Source organism: Acanthopagrus latus, chromosome 9 (assembly GCF_904848185.1).
Source record: "Acanthopagrus latus isolate v.2019 chromosome 9, fAcaLat1.1, whole genome shotgun sequence".
Lineage (NCBI taxonomy): Eukaryota > Metazoa > Chordata > Actinopteri > Spariformes > Sparidae > Acanthopagrus > Acanthopagrus latus.
Window position 1 is genome coordinate 2,628,733 of NC_051047.1, and position 20,458 is coordinate 2,649,190.

At 40.3% G+C, this 20,458-nt stretch overlaps 1 protein-coding gene across 2 annotated transcripts; it reads right to left on the reverse strand.

Moving 5' to 3' along the window:
• Positions 1–1,035: 1,035 nt before the first annotated feature.
• Positions 1,036–20,235, reverse strand: armc8 (armadillo repeat containing 8). 2 transcript variants are annotated; one of them, XM_037109481.1, is made up of 22 exons: positions 19,925–20,229; positions 18,390–18,466; positions 15,700–15,771; positions 14,945–15,087; positions 14,714–14,811; positions 12,432–12,524; positions 12,242–12,322; positions 12,045–12,120; positions 11,858–11,948; positions 11,712–11,772; positions 11,411–11,611; positions 10,618–10,713; positions 10,154–10,236; positions 9,255–9,336; positions 9,000–9,086; positions 8,800–8,892; positions 8,385–8,534; positions 4,825–4,920; positions 4,437–4,532; positions 4,233–4,305; positions 2,554–2,647; positions 1,036–2,477 (listed from the first exon to the last, which is right to left on the reverse strand). In XM_037109481.1, the coding sequence occupies exons 1-22, from the start codon at positions 19,967–19,969 to the stop codon at positions 2,444–2,446; spliced, it is 2,022 nt and encodes a 673-aa protein (XP_036965376.1). In that variant the 5' UTR covers positions 19,970–20,229; the 3' UTR covers positions 1,036–2,443. The 2 variants fall into 2 exon arrangements, with proteins under 2 accessions (XP_036965376.1, XP_036965377.1); XM_037109482.1 differs by lacking the exons at positions 1,036–2,477; positions 2,554–2,647; positions 4,233–4,305; positions 4,437–4,532; positions 4,825–4,920 and adding an exon at positions 4,949–5,679 and having other exon boundaries at positions 19,925–20,235.
• Positions 20,236–20,458: the final 223 nt, after the last annotated feature.

Sequence of the window (20,458 nt, forward strand, 5' to 3'; positions counted from 1 at the left end):
CAGCCTCATTTGGCCATCCATGAAAAAGCTACTTAACCTCCCACTTTTCTATAGGAATACATACTTCCTACTGGCACTGCACTAGTTGTATAAGCAAAGACATACTGTGCGATCTGGGACCACTTTTAAAAACTCTAATAATGTCATATACAGCTGGAAATTATCAAAATATGAGGAAACGGACAGTAAGTGATCACACCATCAGAAGATCAATACATCAAGCTTAGTTCCCTGAAGGATAGAATAGCAACTTCACCACAGATACAGAATTTGCTAAATAAACAATGCAACACTCTAAACACTTGAGGTGGGCTAAGAAATACTATAATTTGTTGGATTATATGTACTAGTGAAAACAAGTTAGAGATTTTTGGCAGCAGCACATGGGCATATATGAGGAGATGAACTATACCACAGTGTTTCAAACCAACAATGAAACATTGTGGTGAGAATAGCTGGTCTGGAGCTGTTTTGCCTACTCTGGAGTTGGACATCTGCTCCAAATCGACTCCCCTCAGAACAAGGAGAAGTGAAGTGGCACTAGATTCTTCAGAGACATGATACACCCTCTCTTAACACAACTGGACATTTATGGGGCCCTTGAAGATCATGCTGGGATAACATGAGTCAGCAGGTTGAGTCCATGCCAGCTTGATATTCTGTTTTATTTTATTTTTAGATGTAATCTACTTTTGTATCCAGGTTGTTAAAGGTATGTCATGGGCATGGTGAACTATCCTCAAACCATTGGTAAGTGTTGTTTGAAAAGTTCTCGTGGCTGTGTATTCATTTTGTTTTTTGGCAAAGTAGTTAAAATCTTCATCGCAAAAACTCTGTGATGAAATATGAGGGAAAGTGAATCCTCGGTATAAACAACAGCATATGAAAATTTTAATTTAGGATTTTCTCCTTTGATAAATCTGATTGCTTTGACTGAACACATGAGCCAACCCCACAGTCCTCTGCTTTATGTAAACTAGTATTTAAGGTGAAACATAATTGTAACAAAGAATAAAGAAGACGCAACACAGAGGAAATCCTTCTTCAGGTCTGCATATATTTTCCAATGGTAACATTCATTCTATCAGAGTTTCCATAAGGTTTGAAATGTCAGGGAACAACACTCTAGAAATATCCTGATGGGAGAAGAAATTATATGATACAGGGATCAAACACAATGTAGCACTTGTTTCAGCTGCTGTGGGTGCACTTTTGGTGCCCTACCCTCCAGGGGCCAGTCTCAAGTTGTTCTTCTTTATTCCTTACATCTACTCTACCCTTGCTTGCATTTCAGAACCTATCTTAGTAAAAACAAACCCAGGAGCTTTCATTTATCCCTTTTGACAAACACACACACACACACACACACACACACACACACACACACACACACACACACAGAAGGAGGGGGCTGCCAAAAACAGCAACAGATATTAAATCTTATTCAATAGAGGTGTGAGGATACATGCATCCTCCCATCTCTGGTGTTCTGTGTACTCATGCCTGTTAATTAGTAACGGGGCAGGTCAGAGTAAGCACTCTGGAACTACATCTCCCATTGGGATCATAAGGACATTGGACAGAAGCGGCAGGCTCCAGTGCACGCAGAATCACAACAGTGAGGGGGGGAGAAAAAAAAAAAAAACACAGGGGGAAAATACATTTCTTTTCCTTGTATAGGCCATGTTCACTGTCAAATACACACTGAATCAGACTGCAGTGGATTCACCCTACTGTGCCAAGAATCATGGTTCAGAGAGAATGAACAAAAACAAAGCGGGTCAGGGAAAAATAAAAATCCAAAAATATATATTTATGTATATATTTATATATATATTTATATATTTACGAGGTATGTATCCACAAAAAAGAAAACACCCATTTCAAAATAGGCAGTCTGTGTTTTTCCAAATGTGTCCTTGCTTGTGATGCCTTTTAAGGAAACATTAATATTAAGAGTAATATTATTTAAAAATGTTAAAAATAAGGAAGGAAGCTTTGCTGTCCAACAGCCCTGATCTTGTATCAAACCTTGCAGTCCGGTGCTCTGAGACCAGAATCTCTACCAGTGGGAGTCCAAAAGCACCAAGGTGGTGCTGGTTTCAGTCTGCAGCACTCCAAAAGAAAAAAAAAATTACAACTCTCAAATCACAAAGTCCCAAAGGAAAAAGAAAATCTCTTCATTGATTTGCCAACAACCACGGTCTCAGAGTCTCCAAGATGAGGTTTGGAGTGAACAAAATTGTTGAGGCTTGGCTGAGGTGGTAGTTTTGGGTGGTGGGTAGGAGGTGAAGGGAGGCCAGCCACGGGTCCAAAAAAGGTGTCTTTGTGCAACAAAACAAGCTTCGACAATAAACAAAACAAGAAACAAAAGGACCAATGGCAGGCGTCCTCCTGGCGATTGTTAGTTAGGCTGGCAGTAGGGCGTCTCTCTCCTCTGTAGTCATGCTAGGTACTGCTGCATCGCCGTCTTCGCCCTGACAGACACACACTATCAGTCCACCTGCTCAACAATTAAAAACATGTGTTTAATGATTCACTTTTCTGACCCACCTGTCACTGAGGTTGGGGTCAGAGGCCTGGGTGAGTTTGTGCAGGATGTCCACAAAGCCCATCTCCCTCAACTTGTCCTGACGCTCCTGAGAACCTGAGAACACATATGAAAGCAGATTAGAAAATTCATTCATGTCAACATTTCCTAGAATCTGCCAACATCTTAAGTCCCATTTAAATGTGCTAAATGATGGGAATTCAAAAGGGTTAGTGGTTTGTAGAGTTCAGTTTGCCCCTAAAACATATCTCATCATCATCCGGAGCAGAGGTCTCACCATCTTTTTAAGAACTGTGAACACAAATGGTTGAGAAACAGTATCTCAACCATCGTCACTCAAGTATTCACACATTACTGTGGACAAAAAGCTTTTTTGTGAATGCCTTCACCATCATTGTGTTCATGGTGTTTTTGTGCCAGCTCTGTGTGGATTTCAATTGTGTTTGAATCGAGAGGGGGTCCAAAAGCTCACATTTGTTGAACTTTGACCTTAGCTGTGCCGACCTGTGGGTGCAGTCAAACACTGTTGACCACTGCTTTAACCAAAAGACAAACAGAAAGTTATTGTGTCTCTGAATGTCCAGAACAGTACAATAATAAGTTTAAGACTGAAGCAATTAAAGGCGGAATTCCAGTATTTTTAAACCTGGACACTATATTTACATGTTTTGGTGTGCAAATGATTCATGCTTTACAAAAAGTTATGGAATCGGTCCAGTCGATTGCATCACCTGACAGCTGCAATGTAACTGTTTGTGGCAACTCCAACTGTAAAACTTGCATCCTCTAAAAGTGCTGAGGCAGAAGTTTCTGACAACATTACAGGGAGACATTTGTAAAATAGGATCCAAATAAAATAAAATAAGATCAAAGTCTTGATGAAGAAGTCTCGCTCAAGCTTGTTGCCTAATCCAGACTGTCAAAAATCAGTTTAATATTCAGCCATGACAGAGAAGAAGTCTTGCTGGCAGTTCCTCTGGATAAACCACATACTCCACTCTCCAACTCTGACTCACATTTTTAATGTTGTCTCCCTGTACCAACTCGGCTCTCCTGAGATGTCAAAGCAATATTTCTCCTTGAATGAGACTTGTGTTTGTGGTGACAAAAAGGATCTTATTATGTAACAAAAAAGCCAATCACCATAGGAATCATTTCCCTGATTTTGTCAAACACTTGGACAAGCCAGCTGAAGCATCTTACTAGACTGATTCCTAAACTTTTGTTAAAGCCATTTAAATAGAAAGTGCAGGTTTCAAAATAAACAATTCCCTTTTGAGTAAAAGGTATTAAATGTGTTTTGGGAGAAATAGCACACAGTACTGACATATAGAATTCCAGTGGATAAATTCCTGAGAGTGGTAAGAATCTCCCCTTCTGTTACCAAATTATGGTGTTGAATAATGGTGAGAAAAATGTTTTTGCACAACACATCATGTCACACATTTTCTTATAGCATATGAACTCCTGGGTCATGACCAAAAATGTGTTATGATTCGTCGAAGTGACCTCTGACAACCAAAACTGAATCAGTTATCCCCAAGTCCAGATTTGAAGAAATTCCCTCAAGGCCAGAGACATTGTGTTCACAAGAGAAGGATAGCTTTCCTCACAACCTCTTCCTCCTCCCTCTGAGGCCTTTTCTACCTTCCTCCTCCCACTTGTGTGGTGTGCCCCTTACCGTCTTCTTCATTCCAGATAAGGTTTGAGATACAGAAGGTGGCAGCGAGCTGCAGTTTCACATTCGAATGCCCCTGTGGGAACAGCAAAAGTTAGACAAAGTTAGGAAAAATAAAACGAAAGGTAAAATGGTCTCAATCAGATGTTTAACTACTAAACACAGCAAACAGTGTGATCTAATAAATAAGAACAAGGGTGAGAGTACCATGTAGTATTTGATTTTCTGGAGCATGTCGTCATTGGTCATAATGAGTTCCTTGGCTGTGTTGCCATCGGCGATGTTGGCTAGGATACACAGTGTCTGACAGATAAGACAAGTGTGTTACATCACTGCTGCTATCTGATCATTCTGTTTTTGAGATACACCAAAAGAAAAAAAAAACAAAACAAATTGCCAACAAATTCTTCTTCTAGCTCAACAGACAGTACTACACCGCTGATCATGCCTAACTGAACAAAGACTGATCCCAGGTGGACAGCTTATCATCACACCTGAAAAATGTCTACTACTCTACAATGCAGGCTTTACATGTAGCTGGAGGATGAATTCTGTACGACAATCATTTGTAAGCATAAGCAGAGAGCGAGCTCACCTGTTCCTTGACCTCTATACTGTGCTCTGCTTCCAGGATGAGGGTCACGGCCTGCATTATCTGCTTCCCATGAGAACTCATGATCTGGTCTATGTGCTGACATCATAGCAGTTACAAAAAAAAGAGTAAGAAGGAGAGAATCAGTATGCATGTTGTAGATTTCTGGGGAATTTATGCAAAAGCTCATATTGGTGTTTTAATATCTGCAGAGAAGGTAAGAAAGTAGGCAGCATTCAAGGTCTATGCCATGCCATTAAAGTCCCCATGGAACATCTCTGACTGCAGTACAAAACAGAGCAGTTCAAGGAGCAACCTGCAGACCAAGACAGTCTAAACTCAGACCTGTGACAGCACTGGAAAGAGTGCTCACTTGCTCCTTAAGGTGCTTTTTTTGTGCACACTATTGTGGACTATTTTACATGACATGGATTTGTACAGTCCCTCTGGGCCTGTCACCGACTATATTCTGAGCAATATACACTGTATCTAAGGAGATAATGGATAGCAGAAACCAAGAATAAAAATAGATATTGTTTAAAAGGTGTAATTTAAAAATATGGCCAATTTATAGGTAGATCCAAAACTCTAGTGGCCAGGCTATCACCTGAGGATCTGACAACTGCTTCCTTTTGCTAGCTATCCATGGCTGTAAAGGTGATGGAGGTCAGATTTCACAGCAGCTCTGACCTGAGGGGCTTTTCCATATAAATGTGCTGGCTCTGCTTGACTCGGTTTGACTCGACAGGTCAGTCCAGTACAGCAGGGATTTGCATCTCCATTACATTACACATCTTTACTGATGACATGCTGTCTTGAGTAGTGGGCAAGAGAGCGGCTGTAATTACTCTTCCTCACCTTCAAAGTGAACATGATGGAACAGTAAATTACAGTATAAGTCTGAAAGTACAAACATGGACACTGTAGAAAAACTAAATTTCAAACCAGATATTAAGTAAGAGGGTACATAATTGCTGGGAGCTGAACACATTTTTCTCTGACTGTGTCTTGCAAAACACTCTTGTTTGAGGGGGTAATGGGGGTCATAATGGGTGAGATGTCACCACTCTTGGGATCCACTCTGGAGAAGTCAATCTATGTGTTGCTTGGCTCAATTTCTCAGGGTTTAACTGAACATGTAGTTTGAGTCAGCGCAGCCAAAAATTGCCAGGACTGTGACTCAGGGGAGTAGAGGACACCACAGGCAGAGACATGAGAGGGTGTCCGGTGGGAGAGGAAGGGAGGAGGAAGAGGACTGGGAGATAGTCAGATATCAGCAGAAGCTGAAAACAGCATGTAAAGCCAGGATATTTTCCTGTCTTACTGAGTGAACTGAGGATTGAGGATGAGTTAATGATGCATCTAAGCTCATCTTAGCTTAGTAAAAGAGGGGAAACTTGTTTTATTTTCTGTTTATTCAATTTATATTGTTCATTTATTCCAGGAAAAGCTGACAGCTCCCAGCTGAGACTACAGGGGCTATGAGACTATGGCCTCACAGTGTTTCTCGCAGAATGGCTGTGTATTTGACGGGCCGGCCAAGTAAACTATATGTGCAGGAAACACTGACTCTTGCACAAAGCCGTTGTCCTCTGCAACATAGTACATAGATGTCTTTGATATAACATCCACACTATTGTTTCTTCATACTGATGATGTTATTTATGATAATAATGTCTATATCTTACATATTGCTCCTTTAAAGCAACATTATGTGGAAATTGGCAACACCACTGTGATGAATACAAATCTCACATAATGTGCTTTAATATATATTAAAGTCAGATTCATATCACATACACTACCGTTCAAAAGTTTGGGGTCACCCAAACAATTTTGTGTTTTCCATGAAAAGTCACACTTATTCACCACCATACGTTGTGAAATGAATAGAAAATAGAGTCAAGACATTGACAAGGTTAGAAATAATGATTTGTATTTGAAATAAGATTTTACATCAAACTTTGCTTTCGTCAAAGAATCCTCCATTTGCAGCAATTACAGCATTGCAGACCTTTGGCATTCTAGCTGTTAATTTGTTGAGGTAATCTGGAGAAATTGCACCCCACGCTTCCAGAAGCAGCTCCCACAAGTTGGATTGGTTGGATGGGCACTTCTTGCGTACCATACGGTCAAGCTGCTCCCACAACAGCTCAATGGGGTTCAGATCTGGTGACTGCGCTGGCCACTCCATCACCGATAGAATACGAGCTTCCTGCTTCTGCTCTAAATAGTTCTTGCACAATTTGGAGGTGTGTTTAGGGTCATTGTCCTGTTGTAGGATGAAATTGGCTCCAATCAAGCGCTGTCCACTGGGTATGGCATGGCGTTGCAAAATGGAGTGATAGCCTTCCTTATTCAGAATCCCTTTTACCCTGTACAAATCTCCCACCTTACCAGCACCAAAGCAACCCCAGACCATCACATTACCTCCACCATGCTTAACAGATGGCGTCAGGCATTCTTCCAGCATCTTTTCATTTGTTCTGCGTCTCACAAACATTCTTCTTTGTGATCCAAACACCTCAAACTTGGATTTGTCCGTCCACAACACTTTTTTCCAGTCTTCCTCTGTCCAATGTCTGTGTTCTTTTGCCCATCTTAATCTTTTTCTTTTATTGGCCAGTCTCAGATATGGCTTTTTCTTTGCCACTCTGCCCTGAAGCCCAGAATCCCGCAGCCGCCTCTTCACTGTAGATGTTGACACTGGTGTTTTGCGGGTACTATTTAATGAAGATGCCAGTTGGGGACCTGTGAGGCGTCTGTTTCTCAAACTAGAGACTCTTATGAACTTATCTTCTTGCACAGTTGTGCAACGCGGCCTCCCACTTCTTTTTCTACTCTGGTTAGAGCCTGTTTGTGCTGTCCTCTGAAGGGAGTAGTACACACCGTTGTAGGAAATCTTCAATTTCTTAGCAATTTCTCGCATGGAATAGCCTTCTTTTCGAAGAACAAGAATAGACTGTCGAGTTTCAGATGAAAGTTCTCTTTTTCTGGCCATTTTGAGCGTTTAATTGACCCCACAAATGTAATGCTCCAGAAACTCAATCTGCTCAAAGGAAGATCAGTTTTGTAGCTTCTGTAACGAGCTAAACTGTTTTCAGATGTGTGAACATGATTGCACAAGGGTTTTCTAATCATCAATTAGCCTTCTGAGCCAATGAGCAAACACATTTCACCATTAGAACACTGGAGTGATAGTGGCTGGAACTAGGCCTCTATACACCTATGTAGATATTGCACCAAAAACCAGACATTTGCAGCTAGAATAGTCATTTACCACATTAGCAATGTATAGAGTGTATTTCTTTAAAGTTAAGACTAGTTTAAAGTTATCTTCATTGAAAAGTACAGTGCTTTTCCTTCAAAAATAAGGACATTTCAATGTGACCCCAAACTTTTGAACGGTAGTGTATACCAAGACACTATCAGTACACTCATTCCTTCAAGGCTAACAAATCCTTATTTTTCCAAAGGATTGTCCATACAGTGCTGACACAAGGCAGTACTAATGTAAATGTTTACTGTATATTAATAACATTGTGTGTATGTGTGACTCTCACTGGGCGTGTTGACAGCAGATTGCGCAGCAAACCGAGGGTCTTCATCAGCACATTGGTGTCGGGGTCCGATAGCAAGCGGAACAACTGTTCTGTCCCCAGACACCGAACAATCTCTCCCTTCACCTTCTGATCTGCCTGGAATGCCATGTTCTTAACACACACACACAAAACACATTTTTGTACAGAAATAATCTAGCATTTAAGCCTAGCATAGTATGAACATGTAAAACTGAAACTGTATACATATAAGTTAATACACAGTTTGGCAGTAGATATTAAAAAAATAGAAGATAAATCTGTTTCATTATATCAAAACTTGAACAGTGTTGGAAAGCACAGAATCAATTCACTTGCCAGGATTTTGATGGTTGTAAGAAGCCTACAAATGTAAAAAAGTGTAAACTCATCTTCTTACCATCAGGGCCCAGATTCCATTGACCCTCAGTGCAGGACTGTCACTCTGGGTCAGATTGCATAGTAATTCAATCACCCCTGACTCCAGGATGGGCTATAGATCAACAAGAATAAAATATTCTCAATTTACAAGTGATAAAATCAATTCCTCTTGTTGTATTACATATTACATATATATTTATAATTTCTTTGAGTGTGTACCTCTTTGCTGGGTGAGAACTCCAGCAGTAGATTGCATAGTGTAGAGGAGGCCATGACCAGGACTTCATCTGGTGCGTTCTGCAACAGCTACACACAGCAACAACACACCACATTACTCAGTCAGCTTTCATTTTCACATTCAAACATCTGAAGGAATCTTTGGTATCCAAATACAATATCTCCTCCTACAAACATTTAAAGAGGTACTTTGCCCTACGTACTCACTAAAACTAGTGTCATTCAAACACTACTGACCTTCATGAGGGGTTTCCACACAGCATGGTCATGGAAGCTGGTCCTTAGCTGTTGCACCGACCGCGAAAGACTGTGAAGACACCTGGACAGAAGAATAAGTATGATAGGACACACACAAACACAAGTTGTAAGGGAAAAGCTTCAGTGATGATACGCTGGCTGTATATATACTGGCCTAATCCTCCGGTCAGAGAAGACGCAGCAACTTCTCCCTTTTAGATGACTTTATTGACCCCGATCCAAATGAACAGGACACTGTGGTACACTATAGTAGGTGTGCTTTGTGATGTATCATCACCGACGCACACTGTTGTGCAAAAGAATTAAGAAGAGCGCTGACGATCAGTGGAAAATTAACTCAACTAGTTAACTGCACAGAAAGTTTTATCGAACACACTATGCATGCGCAAACAGTCCGTCAGTCTCTGCATGAAGCAGCTAGCTGTGACGTGTACTCCTCCCAGCAGAGAATTCACAACACAAGTTGTGTTGTTGACTTTAGTTACAGCTGCATATCTATTGAATCAAACATTTTATTTATTAATTAAAAAATTAAGGTTTGATGCATCATCCAGATCAAATGCTGAAGTAAAATTTGAAAAAAATACAAATGAAAAAGTAACACACAGTTATATTACATCTTTTGATGTAATTTAGACATTCAGAAGAAGGCCCTTACAGTTCAGTTATGGTTAATTATGAAAATCAATGATCAATAGAATTTTGTTGAACTTAATTTCACACGTCAGTTAAATCTTGGTGCAGGGACTAGAAGGAATTTATAGAGGAACAATTCACAAGTGTAGATGAGCCAGAAAGACATCAGTCATGTCAGTGCAAGTGTTTTATCATCAGGTAGGGAAGCCATAGCGGGGCAAGAGACTCGCTTTACACCATACCTGACAGCTGCCAAACGGACTTTAATGCTGGATTCTGATAGACCACTGACTATCCTGTCCATCATATTCTCTGTCTCTGTGATCTAAAGAGTAAATAGGATGAAACAGATTAGATAAAAATCAAGCATGATTCATATGCAATTATGACAAATAATATGACTGCAAGATTGTTCAGGATTAGTGGAAATTATTATTTTTGCATCAAAAGTTCAATTTTCACTGAAAAACATCATGAAGATGCGGTATTTGTTGAGCTATGTACCAAACAAACATGTTCTCTTACATCCAAAGACAAATATTGGTGGGACATATCTGCAGCACCTCCATACTTCATTATAATGCTGTTAGGTCACACATTTTACCTTTCTCAAAAAATTGCTGCTTTTGCCATTTGGATTTGTGCAGCTCTGATGTATGTGCACAACAATAGTTGCAAAATAAAATACATTTGAGGGGAAGGTCACCTTTTTGCGGATGTCCTCATCATTGGATCCTAGTGATGCGTAAAGTTTGAAAGCAGCTTGTCTCAGTTCATGAGCATGCTTCAGGTCATGATCCAGCTGCAAATGACAGAGTGGACAAAGTCAGCTGGTGTAAGATGTCAACAGATGATAGAGCTTTTTCACAAAAATGGTGATAACTTCAACGCTGCAAGATTATTGATGGTAGCACAGTTAGACTAGCCAAAGTGCTGTCAGAAGGTCTGAGCAAAACAATCTTTGCCTTTAATTAATCTTCTTAACAACAATAATTGTGATAATCATTTTTAGCCATGCTAGTTACTTGGCTCTACAGATGTAATGTTCAGAGTGTCTTTCTGATGGACTTGGTCTGGGTTTCCCTTAAGTGTCTAATCCAGGTCAAGGTTACAATTAGTCTAATACTTTTGGTTTACTTTGTTATATTCTGCTCTTGGGAGGTGCAATATAAAAAAAATGTATTATTTAAATTGCGACTGGTTCAGGAAGCCATGAACGAGCTACAGCCAATGACAGCAGAGCTTCTTCTCTGAACTCAGTCTTATCATGCGTCTTTGTGTTTACAAGACAGAAAGTTGCTTAGCTTGCAGTGTAGCAATCTGACAACTTTGTAAATCATGTAGGATGGCCAAGGCATAACATGTCTGTAGACTCTTAGTCTTCTGAGTCTAAGGGTTAGGGTTAGACGGACCTATCACATACATTAAACACCTGTCCCTCTTCACATTGCCAAAATATTATCACATGAAATGTTCCAGCTCAGGCCCCTCAGGCTCACCCTCTTGATGTCAGTGATGGCAGACACAGAGCTGGGGTATTTGAAGTAGTCAGCCAACATTGCCACCAGGTGGTCCGTGGTGCTTGCGATCCTCTGCAGCTCCACGTCGGGTTCCATCAGGTAGGCCAGCGTCTCTGCACCCTCTACCCTCTCTTCAAGCAAATGCTCTTTACTGCACATCCGCACGAGGCACGGCAGAGTCTGAATGAAAAGCACCAAGCCACATGCACTTTCATTAAAGACGTGCCACTGATAGAATATAATATAAACATATAGACAGAGGTCTCCGTCAAAGCCTAACCTTTAGGACTACGCAGCTGTCATCTGTCCTGATAGCACCGGCTCGACACATGTATGTTAGACTTGGAAAGAAAGAAGTCACATTAAAGGAAAAAGCATACAGAAAAATATATGCATATATTCTCAATATGGTTTGATGTCACTCACCATTTGGCTGCTGTTAGCTGCATTTCAATGGGTTGATCCCTTTGCATCATTCTGACAAATACCTGAGAAAGCAGCTCACCATCAACCAGCACTGGCAACAAAAACAAAAGATGGATAGGTTTAAAAGTGAAGCTCATGAGAAGGGAGGGTGAGGGAGAGGGAGAGGGAGAAGGAGAGGAATCCTCACCATTCACCAGTGTCATGGAGACCTGAGTGTTCTCATAGGCCAGGACTGAGAAACACTTTAAAGCCTGCATCCGGACCTGGAGAGCCAATGGGGTTGAAGGAGGAGAGAAAATAAACACAGGTGAATTAGTCCTAGGATTGAATGGCCGCATCACTGAATTGGGCAATTGCATATGCTTACAGAGAGACCTCATATACCTTATAAGAGGGTGAGATAAGTAGAGGAGCAATGTTCTGGATGGCGCCATGGTTGAAAAGAACCGTCTGGTGCTCTGGGGTCTGGACAAAACAAGTGTCCCATCAACAATGAATCTTGGTCTGGCTACAAGTGTGATGGACTCCGTTTTTGTTGCACTGTGTTTGTGTGTGAACAAATACCAACAAATACCTTACAACAGTGAGAGAAGATCTGTGTGATGTACTCCTGGGTTCTCTGTGAGCGGCTCAGTAGAGACATTAGATGAGGAATCACAGTGGAGTCCTATACAAGCCATGAACAAGATGGGAATGTTTAGAATTGACCATATAATAACAGTAATAAGATTCAGTTAGAGGTACACCAAACTGTTTGTCTGACACATGCTTTGTCAGCACCATTACAGCTATTAAGTACCTCAAGTCAAGTCAAGTTTATTATCCCACGGGGGGGAAATTAAGTTGCAGCCAGGTATCAAAAAACACGCAACCAACGACGCAACACACAAGATAATAAATAGCAATGGAGACAGCATTACAACACAGAGAGTACATGAAATAAAATACAGCACAAGATCACTACATGGAGAGGCCAAGATAAGCAGTAGTCCAAGAGTCCAGAGAGCAAAAGAAGCAGAAAGTGCAGCAGTGACATCATTTAGAGTGAATCCAGCATATTGATGGCAGTACATACAAAGGAGAGTTTGTAACGTTTAGTCCAGTGGGTGGGAACTCTATACCTTCTACCTGAGGGTAAAAGCACAAACTCTCTATAGAGGGGTTGGTCATCACAGTCCAAAAAGGCCAGAGCCTTCCTAAGGACACGACGGTCATATAAGTCACACAGTGGAAACTGCTTCACCCCTATAACCTTGCCAGCAACACTAACAAACCGACCCAGGTTGTTTCGCTCAGCAAGGTTAAGGTTGCCAAACCATACAAGAACTGAAAACGACAGGACTGACTCAATAAAAGACTTATAAAATAATGTTATCATTTTTGTGCATACATTAAATGTGTTCATTTTTCTTAAAAAGTAGAGACACTGTTGGACCTTCTTATGGATAGCCTCGACATTAGTCTGGAAACATAATTTATTCTCCAGCACAGTTCCTAGATATTTGCAGCTTTCCATTAGTTCCACCTCCAATCCCCCTATCTCTGTAGGCTTGGGAGTAGGTGTAGACCTTCTAAAATCAATAAAAAGTCATTCACAATTGGGCCATGATCTAATTCCCCTCCCTGTAGCAGGCTAATTATGACAGATCTCAGCAAATATGGCTGTATAGTATTGAAAACAGAGGAAAAATGAATGAAAACATGTCTAGCATGTGAAAACAGGATAATAACAACAGCAATCCTCTGTTTCTCTAGGCATTCCACAAAAATGTACTGGAAAATGCCCCCCAGTTGTTCCTCACAGGTCTAAAGCACCTTGCCACAGATCTGATCTGGGCCTGGGCCTGACCACAAATCCAGTGTCAGTATCAATATTATTAGGGGATGACTCATTTTTCTCAGATTGTCAAACTGTTCTGTAAAATTATGCTTGTCAAATCTCAAATAAAATTAATTTAAACTATCAGCAAGCTCATTATCAGAGGTAAAACCAGCAACTCTAACTCCTGTGTTCCCCTTCCCCAAAACAGCCACTCATTTTTCTCATTTCATTCCAGGCATCTCTAGAGTTGTTACTTCTGAACTCTGTCGCAATCTTATCTTTGTAGTTAGTTTTGGCTTATTCAATATTTCTGATATTATCATTAAAGTTTTAATTGTGTATTGTGAAAGGGTGGTTCACTGTACATTTAAGACAGGAAACTATGATTGAAACTTTGTCTTTTTTAGTTAATGCTTTTGTTTCACAGATTCATTCACTGAATGCAGCTTTACGTTTCTTTAGTGGACTACACAGGCTTCTCTATTGTTTTGTCAAGTCTAAATATTTCAGTTTGCTGATGCATGCATTTTGTGAGTGGTAGCTCCAGAAACTATGGGGGAGGACAGAGATGAGAAGGAAAGACGCGGGAATCAGCAGCAGGAATCAGCAGTGGGAATCAGCAGCGGGCAGAGAGGGAATATTTTCAGATCTTTCTCTGATCTAATTGAGGTAAATCCTCAATTCACAGAGGCGACTGTATAAAACAAACCAAAAAGTATTTTGGTGAGATTTACTTGAAGTGAAATTCTCATCAAAATGCAACCAAGGCTTTTTTGTGAGGCACTTTTAAGATTGACCATATTTTCCGTTTTTTAGCACTTTTATGCTAGCATCAAAATCACTATTTTTTCAACTGACATTCCTGACATTTTGAGAGTTTATTTTGTTTCTTCTTAATAACTTGTTGCTTTGACATCTCCCAGCTGAAACTACATGGACTGAGACATCAGACAAATCTCTGGAATGGGCTAACAGGTTAGCATGCTAGTACAAAGATATCATATAGATAGCAGAATATGTACAAAATAACTTACAGTATAGAGCAGCTGCACAGGGGTTACTGGACTTATGAAGACCGTTCTGAGACATCTAAGACAAGCTTCAATGAAGATCAGGTCCGGACACAGGAGACCTATGAGCACAAAGACAGGTGCAAATCAAAGATGTTGTCTATCACAGGAAGTGTTTGCATGCAGGAGAGTGTGTGTGTGTGTGTGTGTGTGTGTGTGTGTGTGTGTGTGTGTGTGTGTGTGTGCCACCCCAACCTTGAAGAAGGGCAGGGATGATGTGACAGTCCACCAGGGACTTGATGTTGTTCTCAGTGCCCATGGCTAGGCTGCCCAGCACCACAGAACACTCTGTCCGCAGCTCCAGACTGGACGAGCTCTGCTGCAGCAGGTACAGTAACCTGGAGCCAACGATCAAACACACACACTGAAGCAAGAGTACTGTAAAGGGTGTTAAGTAACCTGTAGGGAAAGGCTGCAAGTAACAAACATTTTCATTGTAGACTAATCTGTAGGTTAATAGATGATTGCTCAGTGTTTGTATGTCTTGTTTTGTCCACAATATAAAGATACACAATTTACTACCATAGAGGAGTAAAGACACTACTAAATGTAATCACAGAATTTTGTCTTTTTTTTCTGCAATAAAATTACTCAAACAGATGACTCAATTTTATATGATACTTTATTCAAAGTAGTTGGTGATTAATCCAATATTTGACATCCTAACAATTAATTGCCGCAGCTCTAATTTCAGGTTCAGGGTAGATGATACTACTAAGTAACACCTAAGCTTTAACAGTTCAAGTGTATTGTAATTCCAGGTTGCTTTTAAATGGCATTTTAATTTTTCATTCACTGTCTACTTAACAAAAGTGTGCTATTTAGCACCAGTGTCAATGTGCTGAACAAAGTGAGTGCACTTGAACTACATTTTAATCGTCAAAAAATGGGAAGTAAGAACAAAGGCAAAGTCAGAGGTATTGGAAGTGTAAAGTTGTGCAGAGACGTACCTTGGCACAGCTCCAAGGACAATCAGATTGGCCTTCTGTTTGTTGTTTCCTATAACTGCATTCTTCATGTCGCTGAAGTAAGACACAAAACCATTATCAAAATCACCCAAACAATCCACTTGAGGCAACTGCGACAAATGTGTACGTATTACAAACAACAAGATGTGAAGTTGGGTAATAAGCGGTTAAAAGTCTGGGAATTCACAAGAAAGAAAAGGAAAGTTTAGTTAAGGGATGCACAATACATATCAGAAAGATAAATTATCAGTCCTATAATTTAAAATGTATCAGTAAATAAAGAAATTATAGACAACAAATCTAGCCAATAATACCAAGCCAAATTGCTTTTGTTGACTTAACAAGAGCAGCATCTACACACAGTAGGTGGTGGTATGCACAGTTGTTTTGTGAGCAGCCAATAATCATAGAAAAATGAAAAACATGCTGGTGTTGCACATCAAACTGCTGCACCTATGTAGAGCCACATATGTCATCACTGTTTGTTTTTTCACGAGAACAGGAGGGAAGAAGTCTTCGAGTTTAACCATAAAATCTAATCACAGCTATATTTCTTCTTTGTGATCTTTGCCCACTACATTTTTGCCTTTCTTGCACTCAGCAAAAAAAAAGAGAGCATAAAATGTTGGTTTATCAGTTATTTTATCGGTATCCGTAATGAGACTCAGGTAATCATCAGTTATCATATTGGCTGAAAAAAAATCTGTATCTTGCATCCCAACTTTCGGTACAAATAATATGGGCACCTTTTTTAATATAATGGGGAACAGTGTGACCTACTTTACAACAAGACATCGCAGAAACGACAACGATGCTTGACTGTTGCATGTCATCAGTGCCTTAGCCAAAAAGCTGCACAGTGGACAGCCAGCTAGCTTGTCCATTCTGTGCCTGCAAGAGAGAAAATAACTCCCCTACCCATAAGGTGGCAGTAGTCTGTATTTGTCACTCAAAACGTGAAAAATGAGGACTCCTGCCTGCAGGTTTATAAACTGTTATGATAAAAGCAGTTTTGTCACGCCACTCTCAATAATTAATTCTATTTGAAAATGTCAGGTAAAAAGTTACAAATGGCACAAGCAAAGAGCAAGATGGAAAACGGGGAGAAACTACACTACATGGGTGAAATCATTGATATTGCAATGACGGGCTCATGGGGCTTTCTCTTTTTTTCCCGTTTTTCTTTTCCTGCGCTGATTTGCTGGGCTGTACAACCAGTCCAAGGGATTTCTCTCACTGACGGCCTCCACAGCCGATTCTTGAGGATTACTTGGCTGCCAACAAGGGCTGTCTAGAGTCAACAGTGCAGGGCACTAGGGCTACAGCCACTCACTGACAACACTGTAACTGCAAGTACGTGTAAGCACATACTGTAGTGGTGTGCCACACATAATATTACACTATAAATAGGGTAGAATCATGCTGTTTGTTACAACACATCATGTTAAGTATTATGGTCCCCTATACTTTATTAATGCTTTATAATAACAATCCTTAGTAATAGGGACATCTATAGTTAACATGAGTTCATTGCTATTTCAACAATGAAATCCATCTATTGAGCAACTGCTCATTGTAAAGTTGCAATTTATGTTTGTGATTCTTTGTAAATGGTTTATAAATACTGTGCAGTTCATCTGTACATAGATAGCCATTATAAATTTGCGACTGATATTCATCAACCTTTACAATTGCTTAAGAAATGATTTCAAAAGTATTTCACTGTCTGGTAACTGTCAGATAACTACTTACCAAGTTGAATTGTTTATAAATGTACCATTTACTAATAATGGTTATTATAAAGTGGTACCTATACTTCTGCAACAGGTGAGACAAAAATGAACCTTTATTAAAAAATAAGAATCATATTGGAAGTACAGAACATGTTGTTTAATTAAAAAGGCATTTTCCCCAGTGGTGTCCTGATAATATAAATTAAGCTAATAGTTCTCAGACAGTTCACAGATTGTCAGAGGGAGTCTTCAGCATAGCTGAGGCCATTAGCTAGATAATCTGAGAAGTAACAAAGACACCAGGCACTCAGAGGTCAGCCAGGCCCACATCTCCAAATTGGAGAACAGGGGGTTTACATCAAGCCGAGCCCAACAAGGTCTTGAAGAACAAGGAATGAGCCATTTCATTTGTATTCACTGCATTTAGTTTTCCATGCAGTGTTTCCTCTGCTCTGCATGAGCCCCAGATGATATCAAATAGCAGGTGAGTGAGGCTAGTGGAAAAGTACTGCTACACCAGGCAGTCAAATTAGTCAGGTGCTACGCTAGTGGAGCGCTACAAGCCGTAACCAGAGCTAGTCTCTTCAGAAGTTAAAAATAACTATGAAATAGGCAGAGCCCAGGTCACTGCAGTTTAGGTAGAGAGTGAGAGTGGGAGAGGGATACAAGGTGTAACTGAGCAGTGAATTGCATTTTGACATAGACATCACATGAAAGTCTGAGCATGTAAACAGAATCCATGCTCACCGAAGAACACCACAGTCAGTTATGTTTTCTACAGAAGTAAGTGTACGTCAGAAGAACAACTTTCATCAGCAAATTTCAGCAACATGTGAAAGACAATTTGAACAGATTCAGAACAGGACAGCTTATCAAAAAAAAAAAATAATACAACTTTTACATTACAATGTATGGGAAGGTAACGTTTGCTGAACTTACATGACTCCCTGCAGCACTTTCTGTGGGTCGGGGTCGAACAGTCTGTCAACATAATGGCGACTAGTGGCAGTGACTTCCTGCATAAGGACAATAATTACAGAAACACTGGTGACATATACATTTTCCAGCTCAGACTGGCATGCTAGAAACTCAATGAGAGCAAATCTTTCTCCAGCTCATTCTGTCTTGCATACACACAGCAAATATTTTCTGCAGATTAAAAAAAACAAAAACAAAAGTCATTAAACAACAGTTTAAACTGTTGATTTTTGTTAATTTGACTATGACTAACGCTGTCTAACTGCTGGCAGACATTGATAGACCCACGGTCATGCACACTGACATATACAGCAGCATCCATGGCAGGGTCCTTTAAAACCTATTATGGCACCCAGTGGCTACATGTGACAGCAGAAAAAACTTTGTTGATATCACTGACAGCTTTAACCAGAACTTTCCACATGACCCCTAGAGGAGAGCTGATTTCATGCTGCAACCATTAGTTTCTGGTGCTTTCAAGCAATAACAAGGTGTTCTGCATATTCTGTACCTGCATAAAGTTGGCTTTACAAGTATCTCGTTTATATTTTAGCCTCAGTGTTTATCGTACAAGTACAATACACAAAAGAACGCTTCTTCTAATGTTGTTAGAATGATATTATAAAACATAAGCTACCATAATGTCTAAAAGGTATAAATCAAAGTCTTCTTTCTGCATGTATCTAACGTGGGGGCGTTTCACTGTTACAAATCCCCAGTATGCTCCTTTACACTACCCATTTAACATTAACTTTGGCAAATGCCGGCTACTGTCAGCTACTAAAATACATTACTATACCGTACTAATAGCTAGCCTTTCGACTGCTGCAAAGCCAACTGTACCCCGTCGGAAACTCCTTAAAAAGTAGGCAATAGGTAAGTTATGTTAGCCTCGCTAGCTTAACCATATGCTATTTGTTAGCTAACGTTACTCGAGCACCTATGGTAGCTATCTTGACAACGTTAAGTTTGCTATTATAATTGGCAAACATGCAATGGCGAATATTATCAGATGGTTGTAATAAAAGCCCAGCCCTGCAATGTATTGTCCACTGTGCATTATACAATAGTTTAATCGTGTTTGGTTATTTACTAGGGGAACATTAGTGACAGCACTCTCAGTCTTAGCAGTTAGCTGCTAACTCATTCCGAGTGTCACTGACAGGTACTTCGTTCGTTTGATTCTATTCCTTGATTCGCCGACGGGGAGAACGGACACATTAACAGCGTGCATCCCTTAACACTTTCAGAACGTTCCCGCCCATCCGGGCGAAGTCAGAATAAAAAAAAACGTTCTCATCGTCAGCTATGTAGGCGGACCGCTACAGTGCTACATGTTGCAAAGCCTTTAACTTAGCTTGTGGGCTAACAGAAGACATACAACCTTGCTCTTAGCGTCCTTATATTACTGATCGAATTAAATTAACATCTCGCTATTGGAGGGCGCATACTGTAAATTTGACAATTATACTTAAAACTATGACAGTGACACTCACAGACAGCACACTGATGCGGAGAGGGGCCTCCAACAAGCACGCCATCTCTCTTCCCCCGATCGAGCGCCCCAATCGGCGCAGCACTTTGCAGACTCTCCGCCCCCCAGAGCAACTGTGAGTGGCTTTTAAAAGTAACTGCTGCTAAATCACGCCACCCCTCACTGGCGTTAGTATAAAAACAGGTCACTATATTCCGCTGAAGGCTCGGCTGCAATCAGAATGAGTAGATACGACGTTACTGTAATAAACAACTCAGCTAACTTGGAGAGAGCTCTCTGTCAGCCCGTAGATTTGTCAATTAAGTAAATTGTGAATAGAGATGTGACGTAGTAGTGTCACTTTGAGTCAGATTCGACATGAAAACTTGACCCATGACCCAGTGTAGTAAATACAAAATCAGACAAAAAAAAATACGGACTGTGCAACAAAATGAACCAACATTATATCTGAGCATACTAAACAACACGTAAACATAAAACAATTATTTCACAAATATTTCGTGGAATCTACCGCCGATGATCAAAATGGGTTTGC

Excerpts from the sequence above, each read along its gene's own strand:
- armc8 (XM_037109481.1), bottom strand. The coding sequence starts at position 19,969 with ATGGCGTGCTTGTTGGAGGCCCCTCTCCGCATCAGTGTGCTGTCT. Across the intron at positions 15,772-18,389 it reads AAAGTGCTGCAGGGAGTCAT|CGACATGAAGAATGCAGTTA; the intron begins GTAAGTTCAGCA and ends GTCTTACTTCAG. Across the intron at positions 2,478-2,553 it reads GACCCCAACCTCAGTGACAG|GGCGAAGACGGCGATGCAGC; the intron begins GTGGGTCAGAAA and ends TGTGTCTGTCAG.